The 19,390-nt window shown below is 40.4% G+C and overlaps 1 protein-coding gene and 1 pseudogene across 1 annotated transcript; both read right to left on the bottom strand.

Annotated features, from left to right (window-relative positions):
* Positions 1-704: 704 nt before the first annotated feature.
* LOC124280763 (alpha-L-fucosidase-like) lies at positions 705-10,514 on the bottom strand. Its single transcript, XM_046716741.1, has 8 exons — positions 10,122-10,514; positions 9,775-9,881; positions 8,775-8,905; positions 8,052-8,185; positions 7,094-7,191; positions 6,831-6,963; positions 2,012-2,182; positions 705-1,790 (listed from the first exon to the last, which is right to left on the bottom strand). The coding sequence occupies exons 1-8, from the start codon at positions 10,481-10,483 to the stop codon at positions 1,556-1,558; spliced, it is 1,371 nt and encodes a 456-aa protein (XP_046572697.1). The 5' UTR covers positions 10,484-10,514; the 3' UTR covers positions 705-1,555.
* A 1,182-nt stretch (positions 10,515-11,696) lies between these two features.
* Positions 11,697-17,884, bottom strand: LOC124280757 (annotated as a pseudogene).
* Positions 17,885-19,390: the final 1,506 nt, after the last annotated feature.

Here is a 19,390-nt window from a genome sequence, read left to right as displayed (position 1 = left end):
GATGGATCATGGATGATTCCCGAACGTTAATAAGGAACAAAATATGGGAAAGATTCAAGTAAAAAATACCCTAACAGATAATTTACTGAAGGCCATAAGGGCCGGCAGTGCCAAATACTTGCCGGCCCTGCAATGTTTTCTACCTAATATTTGGGACTGCTGGCCCGATTCAATAACAACCAGTGCTGGGCCTTTGGGCCGGCGAATATTTCGACTGCTGGCCAATGGGCCCCTTGGGTTAACCCTTTTGGTCATGTCTACACTGTGTGCTTGGGTGACACATATAGCAGAGCATGTTGTCTGTCCACACCTTACTGATGGGGTTAACCCTTTTGGTCATGTCTAAAACATATGGATCAAAATGTTTGTGGTTAAAACCTAAACTCATGAAATGTTCTGCCACACAAGTATGTCATAATTATGTTTTACTATTCTCATGACCCGTGAAGATCCGGGTCAGAATTGGTCTTCAGCAACCAATGCTTGTCTTTGGAGGCGACTAAAGGGATCGGGGGGTCAGGCTTGCTGGCTTGGTTGACACATGCCATCGTATCCCAATTGCATTGATTGATGCTCATGCTGTTGATCACTGGATTAAATGTTAATTCAAGGAAGTCTCTGCATTTACTCCAGACCTTGTGTTGTCATGTCAGGTTTCTAAAGATTAAATATGTGTAATGTTGAACAAACAAACAAAATAGGTATGGTGATCATGTCATTTATGTATATGCAGTTAAGATGCCATTTATTTCATCATCAGAATTGTTTTTTATTTGTAACACACAAAATGTAAGTAACAGCATAAATATCTATTTGGACCCAAAGCACTGTCAGCCATTTCACTACAAAATGTCCATCCCATTAATTGTCAGATATTCTTTTCATTCTATTCTTGTTATGGTCAATTCCATTGTCAACCAAATCTGTATTTGCCCATCCCTTTTGCAATCAGTTATGTCACTATGAAGGCCAATTGACTTGTACAATTGTCTAGCATGTATTGCATTTTCAAGGATACTCCTATTAACTGTCAATTATGCAGCGTTTAAAATTCCCGCCTACCCGACCGTCCAGAACGGTCTATTTTCATCTTGGACGGTCAAATTTCAAAAGTAGCCTGTCCAGTGGTCTGGTAGATATTTTTACCCCTAAGAGTAAATATTTCATAATATCAGACAGGTTCTCGTGTTGTCAGTTTGAGGTGTTTAAGGTGTTATGAAAATTATGTTAAACTATGTACGATTTTAACCTTTTATGTTACAAAAAACAATCATAACACATGTACTTTCAGTTTACCTAAACTCGGTGCATTGCCTGTTAGTGCTATGTAGTTCATTGCGATGCCTACAAACAGTGAATGGAGCTTGCGCGAGTTGGAAATGGCAGCCACAGTTCTTTATTGTTGAAAACCTGGACAGGCAAGTTTGTATCCGGACTGGTAATTTTTAAGTTACCAGTCCAGCTATGTGGCTTGGAATTTTGGGAGTTTTAAACACTGATTTATGTCATTGCGAAGGTCATCCAATTATTGAGCATTTATATAATCGTCAACCATTTATGTCATGGCAAAGACCCATCCCCACTGACATGGCATCTTGTTGACAGGGATGGGAGGGATTGTGATGTTGATTCCTTTGGGTGAAGCATTCTGCCAGGAGAAGGAGCCTTCAGTGTAGCCAAGGAGGCTGATTTTCATTCCAGTTTTTGGCAAAACTGATCCAAGGATGAGTTGACCTGGTTGTGGCCAGTTGAGCACAATGGCGTACACCGTCCCTTCTCTCTGTGTGTACCTGAAGAGAGATCACACTTTGTAATACTGAATGTGTGGGATGTATCATTCTAAGACCAAAGAGGAGACTTACAAATGTTCACAGACTGGGCACATACATGTGTCCAAATCAAGCAATTTCAAGCACAGCCAATGAATAGAACATATAAGGTATCTACCAATCTCCAGGTGTGACTGTGTCATTCTGGGCCACCCAAGGTGTGAAATATAAAAAGTACCTACCAAACTCCTGGTGTGGCCGTGTCATTCTGGGCCACCCAAGGTCTGGTGGAGTAGATGGCCTCTCCATTCACCTTCAGCCATTCTCCCAAATGACGCAGTCTCTCCTCAAAGATGGGTGTAATCATGCCATATTTGGTTGGCCCCACATTGATCAGCATGTTTCCTCCACAGCTGTAAAGGAAAATAACAGTATGAAATGCTGTGATGGCTTCTGTAATTGTGATGCAAAAACTGAGGGTGGAGGCAGGTTCCAGTCCAAGTCTTGATTATGGTTTAAGGTTTGCCGTACCAGATCATGCTTTTGGATTTTGCCAGAGTGCTAAATGTTGAAGACCAACACATCACCAGAGGCTTTCCTTCAATACTACAGTGATATATACATTCAGAAATATGTGTCATTCTTGGCAAAATGTACATTGAGTTTTAGTCTAACCTCACCTCATATTGGCTGATGTGGAAAAGTTGATGTGAGATGCTCCTGTTGTGACTGTGTTATAGAATATACAGCACCTACACAACCTTGCTTCATACCTAAATGGTCTGTTCTATATTGTCCACTTTAGGTTGTGTTACAAAATCATTTTCAAAACCATTTAAGATTCATATGCCTATTTTGAAATAGGCATATGGTGCGTCTTGCAGTCTTGTCATATCATACATTCTCAACAGACAAGACTGATGATTCTCAACTGACACACCTTACATTACCTACAGAAACACTTTATAATGTGAACTTACTGAAATTACATTCTGAATAGACATACCTTGTGTTGACAGGAGGCATTCCTTACATTGTCAGGAGACATACCTTACATTGTCAGGAGACATCCCTTTACATTGTCAGGAGACATACATTGTCAGGAGACATACCTTACATTGTCATGCCTTACATTGTCATGAGACATACCTTACATTGTCAGGAGACATACCTTACATTGTCAGGAGACATCCCTTACATTGTCAGGAGACATACCTTACATTGTCAGGAGACATACCTTACATTGTCAGGAGACATACTTTACATTGTCATGCCTTACATTGTCAGGAGACATACCTTACATTGTCAGGAGACATACCTTACATTGTCAGGAGACATACCTTACATTGTCAGGAGACATACCTTACATTGTCAGGAGACATACCTTACATTGTCAGGAGACATACCTTACATTGTCAGGAGACATACCTTACATTGTCAGGTGACATACCTTACATTGTCAGGAGACATCCCTTACATTGTCAGAAGACATACCTTACATTGTCAGGTGACATACCTTACATTGTCAGGAGACATACTTTACATTGTCCGGTGACATACCTTACATTGTCAGGACACATCCCTTACATTGTCAGGAGACATCCTTTACATTGTCAGGAGACATACCTTACATTGTCAGGAGACATCCTTTACATTGTCAGGAGACATCCCTTACATTGTCAGGAGACATACCTTACATTGTCAGGAGACATACCTTACATTGTCAGGAGACATACCTTACATTGTCAGGAGACATACCTTACATTGTCAGTGACATACCTTTACATTGTCAGGTGACATACCTTACATTGTCAGGAGACATCCCTTACAGGGAGACATACCTTACATTGTCAGGAGACATACCTTACATTGTCAGGAGACATACCTTACATTGTCAGGAGACATACCTTGCCATTGTCAGGAGACATACCTTACATTGTCAGGAGACATTGTCATTGTCATACCTTACATTGTCAGGAGACATACCTTACATTGTCAGGATACATACCTTACATTGTCAGGAGACATACCTTACATTGTCAGGAGACATACCTTACATTGTCAGGAGACATACCTTACATTGTCCAGTGACATACCTTACATTGTCAGGAGACATACCTTACATTGTCAGGAGACATCCCTTACATTGTCAGGAGACATACCTTACATTGTCAGGAGACATACCTTACATTGTCAGGAGACATACCTTACATTGTCAGGAGACATACCTTACATTGTCAGGAGACATACCTTACATTGTCAGGAGACATACCCTTACATTGTCAGGAGACATCCCTTACATTGTCAGGAGACATCCCTTACATTGTCAGGAGACATACCTTACATTGTCAGGAGACATACCTTACATTGTCAGGAGACATACTTTACATTGTCAGGAGACATACCCTGCCTTACATTGTCAGGAGACATACCTTACATTGTCAGGATACATACCTTACATTGTCAGGAGACATACCTTACATTGTCAGGAGACATACCTTACATTGTCAGGAGACATACCTTACATTGTCAGGGACATCCCTTACATTGTCACATACCTTACATTGTCAGGAGACATACCTTTACATTGTCAGGAGACATACATTGTTAGGAGACATTTTACATTGTCAGGAGACATACCTTACATTGTCAGGAGACATCCTTTACATTGTCAGGAGACATCCCTTACATTGTCAGGAGACATACCTTACATTGTCAGGAGACATACCTTACATTGTCAGGAGACATCCCTTACATTGTCAGGAGACATACCTTACATTGTCAGGAGACATCATCCTTTACATTGTCAGGAGACATACCTTACATTGTCAGCATCCCTTACATTGTCAGGAGACATACCTTACATTGTCAGGAGACATACCTTACATTGTCAGGAGACATCCCTTACATTGTCAGGAGACATACCTTACATTGTCAGGAGACATACCTTACATTGTCAGGAGACATACCTTACATTGTCAGGTGACATACCTTACATTGTCAGGGTCAGGGAGACATACCTTACATTGTCAGGAGACATACCTTTACCATCCCTACATTGTCAGGAGACATACCTTACATTGTCAGGAGACATACCTTACATTGTCAGGAGACATCCCTTACATTGTCAGGAGACATACATTGTCATGGAGACCTTACATTGTCAGGAGACATACCTTACATTGTCAGGAGACATACCTTACATTGTCAGGAGACATACCTTACATTGTCAGGAGACATACCTTACATTGTCAGGAGACATACTTTACATTGTCAGGTGACATACCTTACATTGTCAGGTGATATACCTAACATTGTCAGGAGACATTCCTTACATTGTCAGGAGACATACCTTACATTGTCAGGATACATACCTTACATTGTCAGGAGACATACCTTACATTGTCAGGAGACATACCTTACATTGTCAGGAGACATACCTTACATTGTCAGGAGACATACTTTACATTGTCAGGAGACATACCTTACATTGTCAGGAGACATACCTACACATTGTCAGGAGACATACCTTACATTGTCAGGAGACATACCTTACATTGTCAGGAGACATACCTTACATTGTCAGGGGAGACATACCTTACATTGTCAGGAGACATACCTTACATTGTCAGGAGACATACCTTACATCAGGAGACATACCTTACATTGTCAGGAGACATACCTTACATTGTCAGGAGACATACCTTACATTGTCAGGAGACATACCTTACATTGTCAGGAGACATACCTTACATTGTCAGGAGACATACCTTACATTGTCAGGAGACATACCTTACATTGTCAGGAGACATACCTTTACATTGTCAGGAGACATACCTCTTTACATTGTCAGGAGACATACCTTACATTGTCAGGAGACATACCTTACTTTACATTGTCAGGAGACATCCCTTACATTGTCAGGAGACATACCTTACATTGTCAGGAGACATACCTTACATTGTCAGGAGACATCCCTTACATTGTCAGGAGACATACCTTACATTGTCAGGAGACATACCTTACATTGTCAGGAGACATACTTTACATTGTCAGGACATACCTTACATTGTCAGGAGACATACCTTACATTGTCAGGAGACATACCTTACATTGTCAGGAGACATACCTTACATTGTCAGGAGACATACCTTACATTGTCAGGATACATACCTTACATTGTCAGGAGACATACCTTACATTGTCAGGAGACATACCTTACATTGTCAGGAGACATACTTTACATTGTCAGGAGACATACCTTACATTGTCAGGTGACATACCTTACATTGTCAGGAGACATACCTTACATTGTCAGGAGACATACCTTACATTGTCAGGAGACATACCTTACATTGTCAGGAGACATACCTTTACATTGTCAGGAGACATACCTTACATTGTCAGGAGACATACCTTACATTGTCAGGAGACATACCTTACATTGTCAGGAGCAAACTTTACATTGTCCGGTGACATACCTTACATTGTCAGGAGACATACCTTACATTGTCAGGAGACATACCTTACATTGTCAGGAGACATACCTTACATTGTCAGGAGACATACTTTACATTGTCAGGAGACATACCTTACATTGTCAGGAGACATACCTTACATTGTCAGGACACATCCCTTACATTGTCAGGAGACATACCTTACATTGTCAGGACACATCCCTTACATTGTCAGGAGACATACTTTACATTGTCCGGTGACATACCATACATTGTCAGGAGACATCCCTTACATTGTCAGGACACATCCCTTACATTGTCTATCTACTCCCGACTCACACTGGATACACAATTCCTTTTAAAGTTCTCATAAAAATCTGTACTTTGAGACGTAGGCAACCAGGGTTAAGGGTTGTTAACAACATTGTGAACTATTAAAAAGGTCAAAATAGTATTTGACTGTCGTCAGAGGCTACTGAATTAACAGCATGGGATATTGCTCATAATATCAAACACTTGTCCTGTGTGGCACACATTTATTTCTATCACCACAGTTTTACTGTGACAGTTAGATGCATGCATCTGTCCGTTTTTGTGTGCTCACCTGACCGTTTCAGCCAGCACTGCTATAACTTCGTCCATGGTCAGATAATCTTCCAGGGAAGCCTCTCGACGAAATCCCCATGATCTTTTGTCAAGTGTCATCGCATTCTCCCACTTCCTTGGCTGAAGTACTCCTATAGCATATAGTTTGTAGTCAACTAGTCATGTTATTCTGAATCTAAGGTGATTTGATGAAATATTTTAACTTCAGAAATTACTAACTTGGTTATAAGTTCTCTTCTGGTAAAATATTGTATTTATTACCTGGGTTGTACCTGTCTGCACATGTCAAGAACCCGCCATGATGACATGCGTCTCCAATTCCCCATCTGTCGTTGGTGACAACTGTGTCCTTAACTGGGCTGCAAAGAGAAGACTGAAGCATGCAACTTTGTATACATGACTGTAACATGTTGAGGTGATGTGTACTGTCATCTTGACTCCCAGTTCCAGTGATCTGTCCAAAAGTAGAAGCCAGTATCACTGACATTGTAAGAACCACCTAAATGCCCACATTATAAAAGATACAGACAATGGTGAGAAAACCTGGAGGGAGAGATACAGAATAAATTTAGTTGTATAAACCATTCTTCATAACTTTTCCACCTACTGTATATTAACATAGATAAGCCAAATTTTGAAGACCCAAAAAGCAGTCTGCAGAAGGGGGTCGGCTTATCTGCAGGTTACACTTTCATCAAACTTTTTTTCAGGGGGTAAGAAAACGACATTGTATCGCTTTGCAAACGAACAAGAGAAGACGACTTTGTGAGTAAAGACATAAAATTTGCAATTAAACATTACAAGGCAAGATTATTTACCTTTTCAGTGCTAAGTTGTTTTAGCAAGGCATTGTCTTATATGCAGGGAGTAACATTACTGTGTGTATATGTCTCATATACAGAGCCTGTCATTTCTTTGCTATTACCCGAGGAATATTTTTCAACAGGCTCCACAAACACCTTGACCAACTAGACAAGTGCAAATGGAAGGTTTTTCAAAACAGGATTTTTTATAAGTATTATTCAGGGTGACCAGTCAATACATTTACTGCTGGTCTTGACATTAAAAGAACGGGAAACATATATTTGCTGAATATGATCAATGTAATGAAGTAAAAACTTTATCTGATATACATTTTGGCACTGAATGATTGGCTACCAGCTCTGCCATGTCAGTTGTTTAATATCTACAATTTTCGTCCACCTTAACCTTGGTATACCTGTCATTGTACAGCCAGGCAAGGAACTCCTGTGAAGTCCAGTAAGTGTCTGGGGCCTCCCAATCTCCATCAGACCAAACAACGTCAGGCTTGTAGGTGTTCACAAGTTCATGCAACTCAGGAATAGTCTTTTCCTGAAATTGATTTGATTTACATTGATATAATGTTATGACAATAAGTTTAATGCTCCAGATCAGTTCTAGATAAGCTCTGCAGGACAGAAATAATGAATTCACTTAATAGGAAATATATTAAAAAATAAAGTGACTGTGAAAAATGCCTTGAGTTTCTTGGATGTCTGAAGCACCATCAGTATTTTGATCAGTCAGTGAGTTGCTTGTACCCCAGTCAGTATCAGCTGTTGTTACAGGATGTCTGCTATGTACTACAAACTGTATCCTTTCCCAGAGGAGTGAGAATGGTTATCTGCCATAAGATATATCATAGAAGGGTACTCTAGAAATGGACTTAACACACTGTCCCCAACTCATCACTGATGATCTCAACTTACCAACTCACACTTTCTCACCAACCAGATCACGATCATGATTACTAACTCATGTAAATTATCTTCTAAGAATAAGAAGTTAACATCTATGGACATGACGACACACAGTGACAGGGTTGATTAGCTGCCCTGATCCAACTCCCATCATATAACAGCATGTAGCCTACCTATACTATACCTCTCAATCCATCAAATATGTTTATACTGAAGCTCACCTCAACAAATCTGCCGGTGGTGTAGTTGTTGGCCTTGTCCTGTAGATACAGAGGGTGGAACCACTCAAAAAGGGAGTGGTACAGGCCAAAGTGGAGGTCTGTCTTGCTGCGGATGGCCTGGGCCAGCTCACCTGGCAACAAATGTATTCATTAGTAAATTAGTCTGTTTGATGTTTAATGCTACAGTCAACACTACACCAATATGACACCTGTATTAACAATCAAATCTGGACCTGGCAATGCAATTTATATTGTGGACTTTTCTCAATACAATGAGGTCTCTGAACATTACTGAGTCTGGTCATCTGATTCAATATTAATAAATCAATCAATATCTATTTCCGTACTCAGGAGGCCTCAGGCCTATAGTACAAATACAGTGAACAATTGATCAGTTAGTAGAATCTTTGAGAATGTAATTTTTACTGTATATGGTAGCGTAATAGATATACATAGATAATCTTTCTAAATATACTTTACTAGAATTGGTTAAAAGGGATATGAATTTGTAAATGTACACAATAGTAGCTCTTAATATACTTAATTATGTCATAAACGTTCCAATAAACGTAAACAATACCTGTAATTGTTCCTATTTCTCAACAAATAATAGGCTGGACATATACAAAGGAAATGGTACTCATCTTCAATTACATTCAGATTACACATTTTACATATCCTATGTTCTTTTATTAAGCCTAAATACCTACCAGATTCTATTAGCAAATCATGAGATGAACAGTGCTTATTCTAAATTTTCTTACATTTAACACAGACAGATACTCTTCTTTGTGGATAGATTGTTTAATAATTTTATCTCTTCCTAATATATCCCTTTCTAATGACCAGACAAGGTTGTTGGGAACCTGGAAATCTACCATAGATTCCTCATATGACAGCTCATCACACTGACCACTTCATCCACAGAAGGTTGAGTGCATGGCAGATACCTGCACTGACTAACTGTATCCACTGGAATATATAGCGTATAGTGTCTTACCCACAATGTCTCTTTTTGGTCCTACCATCTGGGAGTTCCAGTTGAAGGAGACATTGGTTGGCCAGTTGCAGAAACCTTCATGATGCTTGCTTACAAATACAATATACCTGCAACAAACAATCATGGTGTTAAATGGTGGAATGGTCTGGCTGATGCACTAAACAATGAATGTGCAAAAGTCAAAGAGTGTAAATTGATAAAACAATACAGACTTTGTAGTTTTCAAAAGGGTTTAAAGTCTTGCTTTTTGACATTTATTTAACAGGAATAGACAAACTGTCATGGTATTAAATGGTGGAATGTTCAGGCTAGTCATCTAATGCACAGAAGACAAAATGATCTCATACTTAGCTCCAGAGTCTGCAAATAGTTCCGCCCATGTGTTGGCATCATAGAATTCAGCTGTAAAATCTTTAGCAAAATCTGCATAGGTCCAGTCTGGTCTGTAGTTGTTCTTCACTAAGTCAATGTAGGCAGTTATGTTCTTCCCCTGCCAGCGTTCCCAGAACCACTCAGAACCAAAACTTGGTACTGAGAACACTCCCCAATGGATGAAGATTCCAATTTTAGCTTCATCGTACCATGATGGAAGGGGACGGGAATCTAGGGACTCCCATGTTGGGTCGTAGCGGAGTTCTGGAGTTGCTTCATTTGCTTGGATAGTTACAAGGATGGTGAGAAAAAGAGCACCAGCCTGAAGGACAGCCATTTCTAAAGTGGTGAGATGAATTGCTGTTATGCGATAACTGTTAATGTTATCAATCTGGAACGAGGTTATGATGCTGATAATTTTTTTTGTGTGTGTGATATGGTCATGTGACTTGATTGAGAATGCATACTATATCTATCCTTGACATACAATAAAGTAGCATGCACATATACATATCTTGACATTTCTATCTTTATTTTTAGTTTAGTTTTAATTTCTTTCTTGGTATTTTGTATTATTGAAATTAAAAAAATATCTTGCATTGTACAAATGAACATGCCAAATGTCATTTAATGTTGTTTCCAATAAGGTTTGATACACTGTACTTCTAATATATCCTGTTACCTTATTGAAACACGGGTTACTAAATATTCTGTAAACTGTTTATTTCAGTGTTTGTTAAATAAACAAACAAAATTTAGACCAAAGATTCCTGCTTCTTGATTGGTTGATGGTAGAAGAGGCGGTGCTTTATGTAATTGAGAGAAGGTATTATTGTTGTAGTCATATCTATATGTGTGACTGAGATCAATAGGCTTTTGCTTATATGGAGCATAGATGTTAAAAAAATGGTGTGTTTGCACATGGCATATAATGGTTGGAGGATGTTCATGGGATGTACAAAATATTTTTAACACTTAGCTCCATAAACACAACCCCATTGAATTTAGTGCTTGAATATATTCTTGTTTTTACATCTCACATGTGTAGGAGGGCATTTGGTCAGCCCACACCTTGCTCACCAGGTAACCTCCTCCTTCATGTGACAAGGTGTCCCACTGTGACATGTGTAGCTGGGTGTTGGTCCAGTCTTCACCGTACTGATGAATTTCTTTGTCATATTTATGACATGTGACCATGACATGTGTAGCTGAGAATGGTGTCATAGGAACGTTTTGGTGAGGTTGGTCTACAATGTGTCTGAGGCAATATATAGCAGGGCGAGTATTCAACCTACACTTTACTTATTGGAATGAGCCTCTTTGGTCACCACAAGTTATGTGTGGTTCGGCAAATAGTCAGCCCATCAGGTTAAGCTCTCTGGTACTACTTTAAACAAATTTTACTTTGGGTCAGAAGGTTTGTGGTTCAAATCCCTTCACATGGCCCAATTGTATTTCCACTGAACACATATATCAAACTCATCATGTGATTGGCATCATTCATGATTGTGTGTGTTAAATCAAACCGTGTTGAATAAACAAAGTAGGTATTGTGATCATAATGTTTATATATATGCTGTCAAGTTAACATTAGAAAGAAATATTTTCATAACACATGAAATGTAAACTAAATAACAAAAATGGTGACTTGTACCTATTCCATTGTAAAACAATTTCATTGTGAAAGTCTATCCCATTTATTGTAAAAAAGATGTGTCCTTGTGAAGGACTATTCTATTGTCGACCATTTATGTCCTTGCAAATACCCATCCTCTTGTCGACCATTTATGCCATTGCGAAGACCCATGCCCACTGACATGGCATCTGGTTGACAGGGATGGGAGGGATTGTGATGCTGATTCCTTTGGGTGAAGCATTCTGCCAGGAGAAGGAGCCTTCAGTGTAGCCAAGGAGGTTGACTTTCATTCCAGTTTTTGGCAAAGCTGATCCAAGGATGAGTTGACCTGGTTGTGGCCATTTTAGGACAATGGCGTACACCGTCCCAGCTCTCTGTGTGTACCTGAAGAGAGATCACACATATCAACTTAAATCAAAGTAACCATACATGAGTAATAACACTACCCTTGGTTCACTATTCTGTTTACAGTGAAAGTGTAATTTGCACTGATTGTCATGCCAATTTAAGGTTTATTATGGGGCACATACACCAATTACTTACCTATTGCCTAATATGGCAAAAATTGCACCAACAAAGATGCATATTTTGGCCATTTGGCTAAGTCCTGCCAGTGGCTTTGTTGCCATATGTCTATATTAGAATTGTGATAGTCTTTGTGATTTGATTAGATCTGCCCCTACACCGTGATATATATTAAGAGGTTATATATCATGACAGTTTTCCTTTTGCCAGTCATATATGACATGGTAATCAAGGCCTGATATGACTGGCGAAAGGGAAACTGTCATATCATAACCTTTTTTTCAGTCAAGAAACGATAACAAAAAATAGTAAACTGTTTATTCATAACAATAACAATGGAATACTCCAACACCAATTGTAATGCCAACTACCATTTCTTGATGGACGGCAACTCGAGCAGACCGTGCAAAGGACGTAACTCTAAAATAAACAAGGCTCCGTCTATTCAAGTTTCGACCGTTTCCGTGTATTCATTCTGTACCAGTTTAGTAGCCGGGCAATATGGCTGATATGCATATTCAGCCCAGGTGGTCAATATGGCCATGTGCCGACAGCCAGTATTGTATGTGCAGAATGGTCCATATTATTCATAGGTATGTCATAGATTTGGATGTAAGATTTTCAGTTTCACTTGTTCTGGGTCAAATCTTTTACCTCTCCAGTTATTTGTCAAGGTGTGGAATATATATAGTACCTACCAAACTCCTGGTGTGACTGTGTCATTCTGTGCCACCCAAGGTTTGGATGCATAGATGGCATCTCCATTCACCTTCAGCCATTCTCCCAAAAGACGCAGTCTCTCTTCATAGATTGGACTGATCATGCCATATTTGGTTGGCCCCACATTGATCAGCATGTTTCCTCCACAGCTGTAAAGGAAACTATCAGTATGAAACACTAATTATGATGGAATAGTGAGGTTAACCTGTGTTAAGTGTCCTGAACAGTAGTGACCTGGGTTAAGTGTCCTGAACAGTAGTGACCTGGGTTAAGTGTCCTGAACAGTGGTGACCTGGGTTAAGGGCCCTGAACAGTGGTGACCTGGGTTAAGGGCCCTGAACAATGTGACCTAGGTTAAGGTCCTGAACAGTTGAAGTGTCCCTGAACAGTGGTGACCTGGGTTAAGTGTCCTGAACAGTGGTGAACGTGGGTTAAGTGTCCTGAACAGTGGTGACCTGGGTTAAGGGCCCTGAACAGTGGTGACCTGGGTTAAGTGTCCTGAACAGTGGTGACCTGGGTTAAGTGCCCTGAACAGTGGTGACCTGGGTTAAGTGTCCTGAACAGTGGTGACCTAGGTTAAGTGTCCTGAACAGTACCTGAGGTTAAGTGTCCTGAACAGAGGTGACCAGGTTAAGGGTCCTGAACAGTGGTGACCTAGGTTAACCTCCTGAACAGTGGTGACCTGGTTTAAGGGTCCTGAACAGTGGTGACCTGGGTTAAGGGCCCTGAACAGTGAGGACCTGGGTTAAGTGTCCTGAACAGTGATGACCTGGGTTAAGTGTCCTGAACAGTGGTGACCTAGGTTAAGTGTCCTGAACAGTGGTGACCTGGGTTAAGTGTCCTGAACAGTGGTGACCTGGGTTAAGGGTCCTGAACACTGGTGAAGTGGGTTGAGTGCTGAACAGTGATAACCTGGGATATCTATCTTTCTATTGCTACAGATTCAGTGTACACACCTAACAGTTTCAGACAGTACTGCTATAATGTCTTCCATGGACAGAAAGTCACTTCTGCCACTTGCCTTAACACCTCAACCTGTAAATGATAAATAATATGAACCGGTTGGACCCTTGTACAAATAAATAGAGATACTGGGATTGAAATCTCATATACCTTACAGTTTCAGCAAAGGTTCCAATAATATCCTCCATGGTGAGAAAGTCTTCCAGGGCAGCCTCTCGACGAAATCCCCAAGATTTCTTATCAATTGTCATCGCATTCTCCCACTTTCTTGGCTGAAGTACTCCTGTAGCATATATGAAGAATAAGTTGTCATGACCCAATTGTTCTTATATGTCAGTATTACAGTATTTGAAGTAGTCATATTATCCTGAATTTAAGGTGATGTTTTGTCATCAAGGATTTTGTCATCAGTGGAAGGAAGCCCTTTCCAGTGTTTACAGTGTTCACTTGGTTGAGAATAAACTGGATTGTCTGGTCCAGACATAAGTGCGCGAAACTCCCTTTTTTTTTTTTATGTTTGAGGCTAATATACTTGCTCAAAGCAGTGTAAAACGATCCTCTTGTAAGATATTTTAGTTTCGTACCTGGATTGTACCTGTCATGGCATGTCAAGAACCCTCCATGTTCACAATGGTCCCCATATCCCCATCTGTCATTGGTGACGACTATCTCCTTCACTGGGCTGCAAAGAGAAGATATTCAGGATCCTAGACTAGACCATGACTAGAGCATGTTGTTCTGATGGGTATTGTTGTTTGCATTTCATTTGCCCTCAGTATGAAAATAGGAAAATTACTGCATCGTCAGTGTCATTTCATACTGCAAAAGGTGTCCTGACAATGTTCTAAATATGCCATGAGTGCAACGATTTCTGTTTTTAGCGAATTTACACAAAGACATAGACTAACAACTAATTCTAAACCCATTTAAATTGAGAAGAAGCCAGAGATTCAGAACCTGAACCTGAGGAAATCTAGACTTGTTTCATGTAAGGCTTTAACATTGCAGGGAGGGCTAGGCTGTAGGGAAAATGATATGGTTCAGGGACTGTGAGACAGACTATCAAAGACACAAAGTAAAAGGGTACAACGCAACCGTGTACCTGTCATTGTAGAGCCAGGCCAGAAACTCCCTGGACCCCCAGTAGTTATCTGTTGCCTCCCAGTCTCCATCAGACCACACAATGTCAGGCTTGTAGGTGTTCACAAGCTCATACAGCTCAGGAATAGTCTTTTCCTGAAATTGAATTCATTTTCATAGCGAAGGTTCAATGGCCCAGTCTGCTTTCAGATTAGCACTGCATGAAAGAAATAATGCATTCCATGAACCAGGTGAAAAATGAAATGACTAGAAACATGGACTCTCTTCTCTTTCATGGATGCATGAAGAACTGTGATGATGCTCGATGATGTCAGTGAGTTGTTTACACCCCAGTAAGTATCAGCTGTTGTAACAGGAAGTCTTCTATGTACTACAAACTTTAACCTTTCCCAGGAGTATGGCTATTTGATATATCATGGAAGTGTACTACAGAAATGGTTTCACACATTGTACCCACTGATCAGATCATGACTGGGATATTGACATCTGCAAATGCTGGTGATTTACCATGCCCCCAGCAGATGTACACTTTCTGGTTGCTATGGACAACTCCAATGTGGAGATTCATGTCCAAGAAACTGACAGTTTTTGTTGAAGGAGTCATTTATTTGGCTTTGATCAACTGCATATCAGAAGCCCATCAGATACCCTTCAAACTCAGCATACATCCCCAAGTCTTCAAGTGGGAAACTCTACATTTCAACTTGTTTGAGACATGGTTCAACAACAATTTCAGTCTAGTAACCAGACCCACATGCTATACATGTGAATGCTGAGTTATTGAATTGGGAAGGGACCAAATGCTGAGAAAAGTGAAAGGCTGTGAAGTCATTCTCTAAGATACATTCTGATTTTTTTCCACAAGTCTGCCTCCAGTGATCTATCACTTAGTTAAAACATTATCTATTATATCTTTGTCACAAATTCAAATCGTGATAGAAGGGGAGTGGAAGTTACAATCCCTATTGTGATGGATTGCATGCATTATCTCCAACAAGAGAACAACTTACAACATGGGATGATAGGGGATGCCTGTCTGCTGTATCATCAGTTCATCAACTTGTTGGGTTCCCTACTGGCACCCATCCATTCTAAATTGTTGCATGAAGTCATTTCAAATGGCGGATATGAACAGCCTTGTACATTTATGAAATTTGAAGAATCTAGTGATATCATCTAATAAGTTAAGTTGACCCTTGTTCATTGAGTTAGGGACCGCCTCCGTGGTGTAGTGGTTAGAGCGTCTGCCCGGAGAGCGGAAGGTCGCGGGTTCGATCCCCGACCGCGTCATACCAAAAGACGTTAAAATATGGTACTTGTTGGTCCCTGCCTGGCGCTCGGCATTAATGGGTACAACAAGGACTGGTCTGCTCGTAGTCAGTATAATGTGTCTGAGTGGGGTATTCATGCTTCACTGCGGCATGGTATCTCAGTGGGCTAGCACTATAAAACCAGCTTAAGTCTGGGCTAGTACAAGCAGCTGCACATTGCATGCGTGACAAAATATTCTCAAGCACGACGTAAAACCCAATTTCACCTCACCTCATTGAGTTAGCCAAGTTCGGGATAGATCATTGTATGACAACTGATCCACACCAAATTTCAAGAATATGGGCTGTGATGTAAGAATGGTAATGTGTCATGACCCAACTCATTCACTCACACCATTATGGCGCCTGTACTAAAATACCCTTTCCCTTCTGACAATCTATCAATGATGTATAATGAAGCTGACCTCGGGAAACTTGAAGGTGGTGAAGTTGTTGGCCTTGTCCTGTACATACAGAGGGTGGAACCACTCGAACAGAGGAGTGATACAGGCCGAAGTGGAGGTCTGTCTTGCTGCGGATGGCCTGGGCCAGCTCACCTGACAACAAATATATTCATAAGTGAAGTAGTCTGTTTGATGTTTAATGCTACAGTTAACACCATTTCAGCTATATGACACAGTAATGTAATATGGACCAAACAATCCAGTGATTGAAAATAGTGAGCAATCATTCATACAATTCAAATTGGGTCACTGAGTCAGACTGAGTGACCATCTGATTTTGTCACATCTTACTGAACAGATGAAGATGTTGGTTACCTGGAAAATCCCCACAGAGCACTACACTGACCATCTGTATTATGCACTCATCTGTATCCACTGCAAAATATAGCTTGTAGTTTCTTACCCACAATATCTCTTTTTGGTCCTACCATCTGGGAGTTCCAGTTGAAGGAGACATTGGACGGCCAGTTGCAGTAACCTTCATGATGCTTGCTTACAAATACAATATACCTACAACAAACAGTCATGGTGTTAAATGGGGGTGAATGTACAGGTTACTCATCTAAAGCATGGAAGAAAAATAATGGTAATAATCTCATACTTAGCTCCAGAGTCTGCAAATAGTTCCGCCCATGTGTTGGCATCATAGAATTCAGCTGTAAAATCTTTAGCAAAATCTGCGTAGGTCCAGTCTGGTTTGTAGTTCTTCTTCATGAATTCTACATATATGGCTTCCTTCTTCACCGTCCCTGCCAGTGTTCCCAGAACCACTCAGAACCAAAACTTGGTACTGAGAACACTCCCCAGTGGATGAAGATTCCAAGTTTAGCTTCATCATACCATGATGGAATTGGGCGGGAATCTAGGGACTCCCATGTTGGGTCGTAGCGAACTTCTGGGGTTTCTTGGCCATGTAAAGCACTTGCTTGGATAGATATGAGGATGGAAAGGAAAAGGGCACCAGCTTGAAGGGCAGCCATTTCAAAAGTGGTGAGATGCATTGCTGTTGAGAGATAACTCTAACTGTTATCATTTCAAGATATGATGATATAACTTGGGTCAAGATCCCTGGTTCTGATTCTATGTTTAATGTGGCCATGACACAGGTTAGGCTTGTCCTTGAGGACAAATGTACTGGCCAAGTTGGATTTTTCTCTAGATATGGTGGTATAATTAGCGTCAAGGCCTTGATGGAGATTATTTTGTTAATGTATATATGATGTAGCCATGAGCAAGAGATGACAATCAGTGACTGAGAATATGCCACTGGTTCACTCACTGACTCACTCACTCACTGGCTCACTCACTCACTCTCTGGCTCACTCATTGGCTCACTCACTTACTCACTCAATCATTGACTTGCTCTTTCACTTGCTGGTTTACTCACTGGCTCACTCACTCACTTGCTCTCTCACTCACTCGCTGGTTCACTCACTGGCTCACTCACTCACTCACTCTCCCAGGTTATAAGAACAAACCAGAATGAAACATAACCCTTTCAGGCGTTGCCTGTGAGCTTAAACCTCAGTCGCCATCACTTTTATGTAGTCTGGGGTGACATAGATCACTGCCCATGCTTTCAGGCACTTGGTTGTGGTTGACTTGATCAGATTACATTCATTAGATGTGTTACTGAAATGATATCATCATACTGTGCCACAGAATCAGCAAAGAATTTAGCCATTAAATAATTTGAAGGTCATTAGCAAAATCAGAATTATTGTTGTCCAGCATGTGCTGAACATTCTTTGTTTTCTTTTGCCTTGCTATCGTTCTGAAATCTTGGAACACAAGAACATTTCCGTGTGGTTGAAGATTCCCAACAATCCAGTTTAGCTTGGATGGAAGGGTTGGACAAGAGATGCCCAGTTGGGCTCATAACAAATGGCTGGAGTTTTGATGTTTGGTGAAGGACTTGCTGGGACAGTTATCATTTCTAAATATGTACGTGCAATCTAGGTGAAGGTCGTGATGTGGATTATTAACTATTTAGCAGATGTGGTATACAGGTTGACCTTGTCCTGCAGATAAAGATATCTGCTGATGAAGTAGCATGCACAAATACATATGATCATATCTGTGTCAGTCTGCTTAACAATGGTACAAGGTTCTATGTCTTAGTACAATAACGAATGTTTAATCCATAAATTGCCTCTGCTTTGTCAGTCACTATGTAGACAAAGCGAAACAGAACCAATAGGAGTTTTAGGTGTTCTTGGCCAGCTTCTTTCTGTACTGTACATAAAATATAGACCATCAATGCAAAAGAATACCCAGTCTCGACGTTCCTCAGAACAAAGTCTGCTTGGAAAAAAAGAAAACAGGCTGTGAAAATGATATGAAAATCAGTGATGACACCAGGTGTTTGCCTAGAAATTCATATATTTTTTGCCTTGCACTGCACAGAAGTGCTCTTGCCATGTGATGGCAGCCTATAAACAAACCAGACAATCAAGTGATCAATGAACCAGAAAATCCATTTAGATAATTTGGAATTAAGACTGCTGTGTAGAAATCCATAAAAG

Source organism: Haliotis rubra, unplaced genomic scaffold (genome assembly GCF_003918875.1).
Source record: "Haliotis rubra isolate DU_JTF1 unplaced genomic scaffold, ASM391887v1 Scf273, whole genome shotgun sequence".
Lineage (NCBI taxonomy): Eukaryota > Metazoa > Mollusca > Gastropoda > Lepetellida > Haliotidae > Haliotis > Haliotis rubra.
This window is presented reverse-complemented; position numbering and strand designations above follow the sequence as displayed.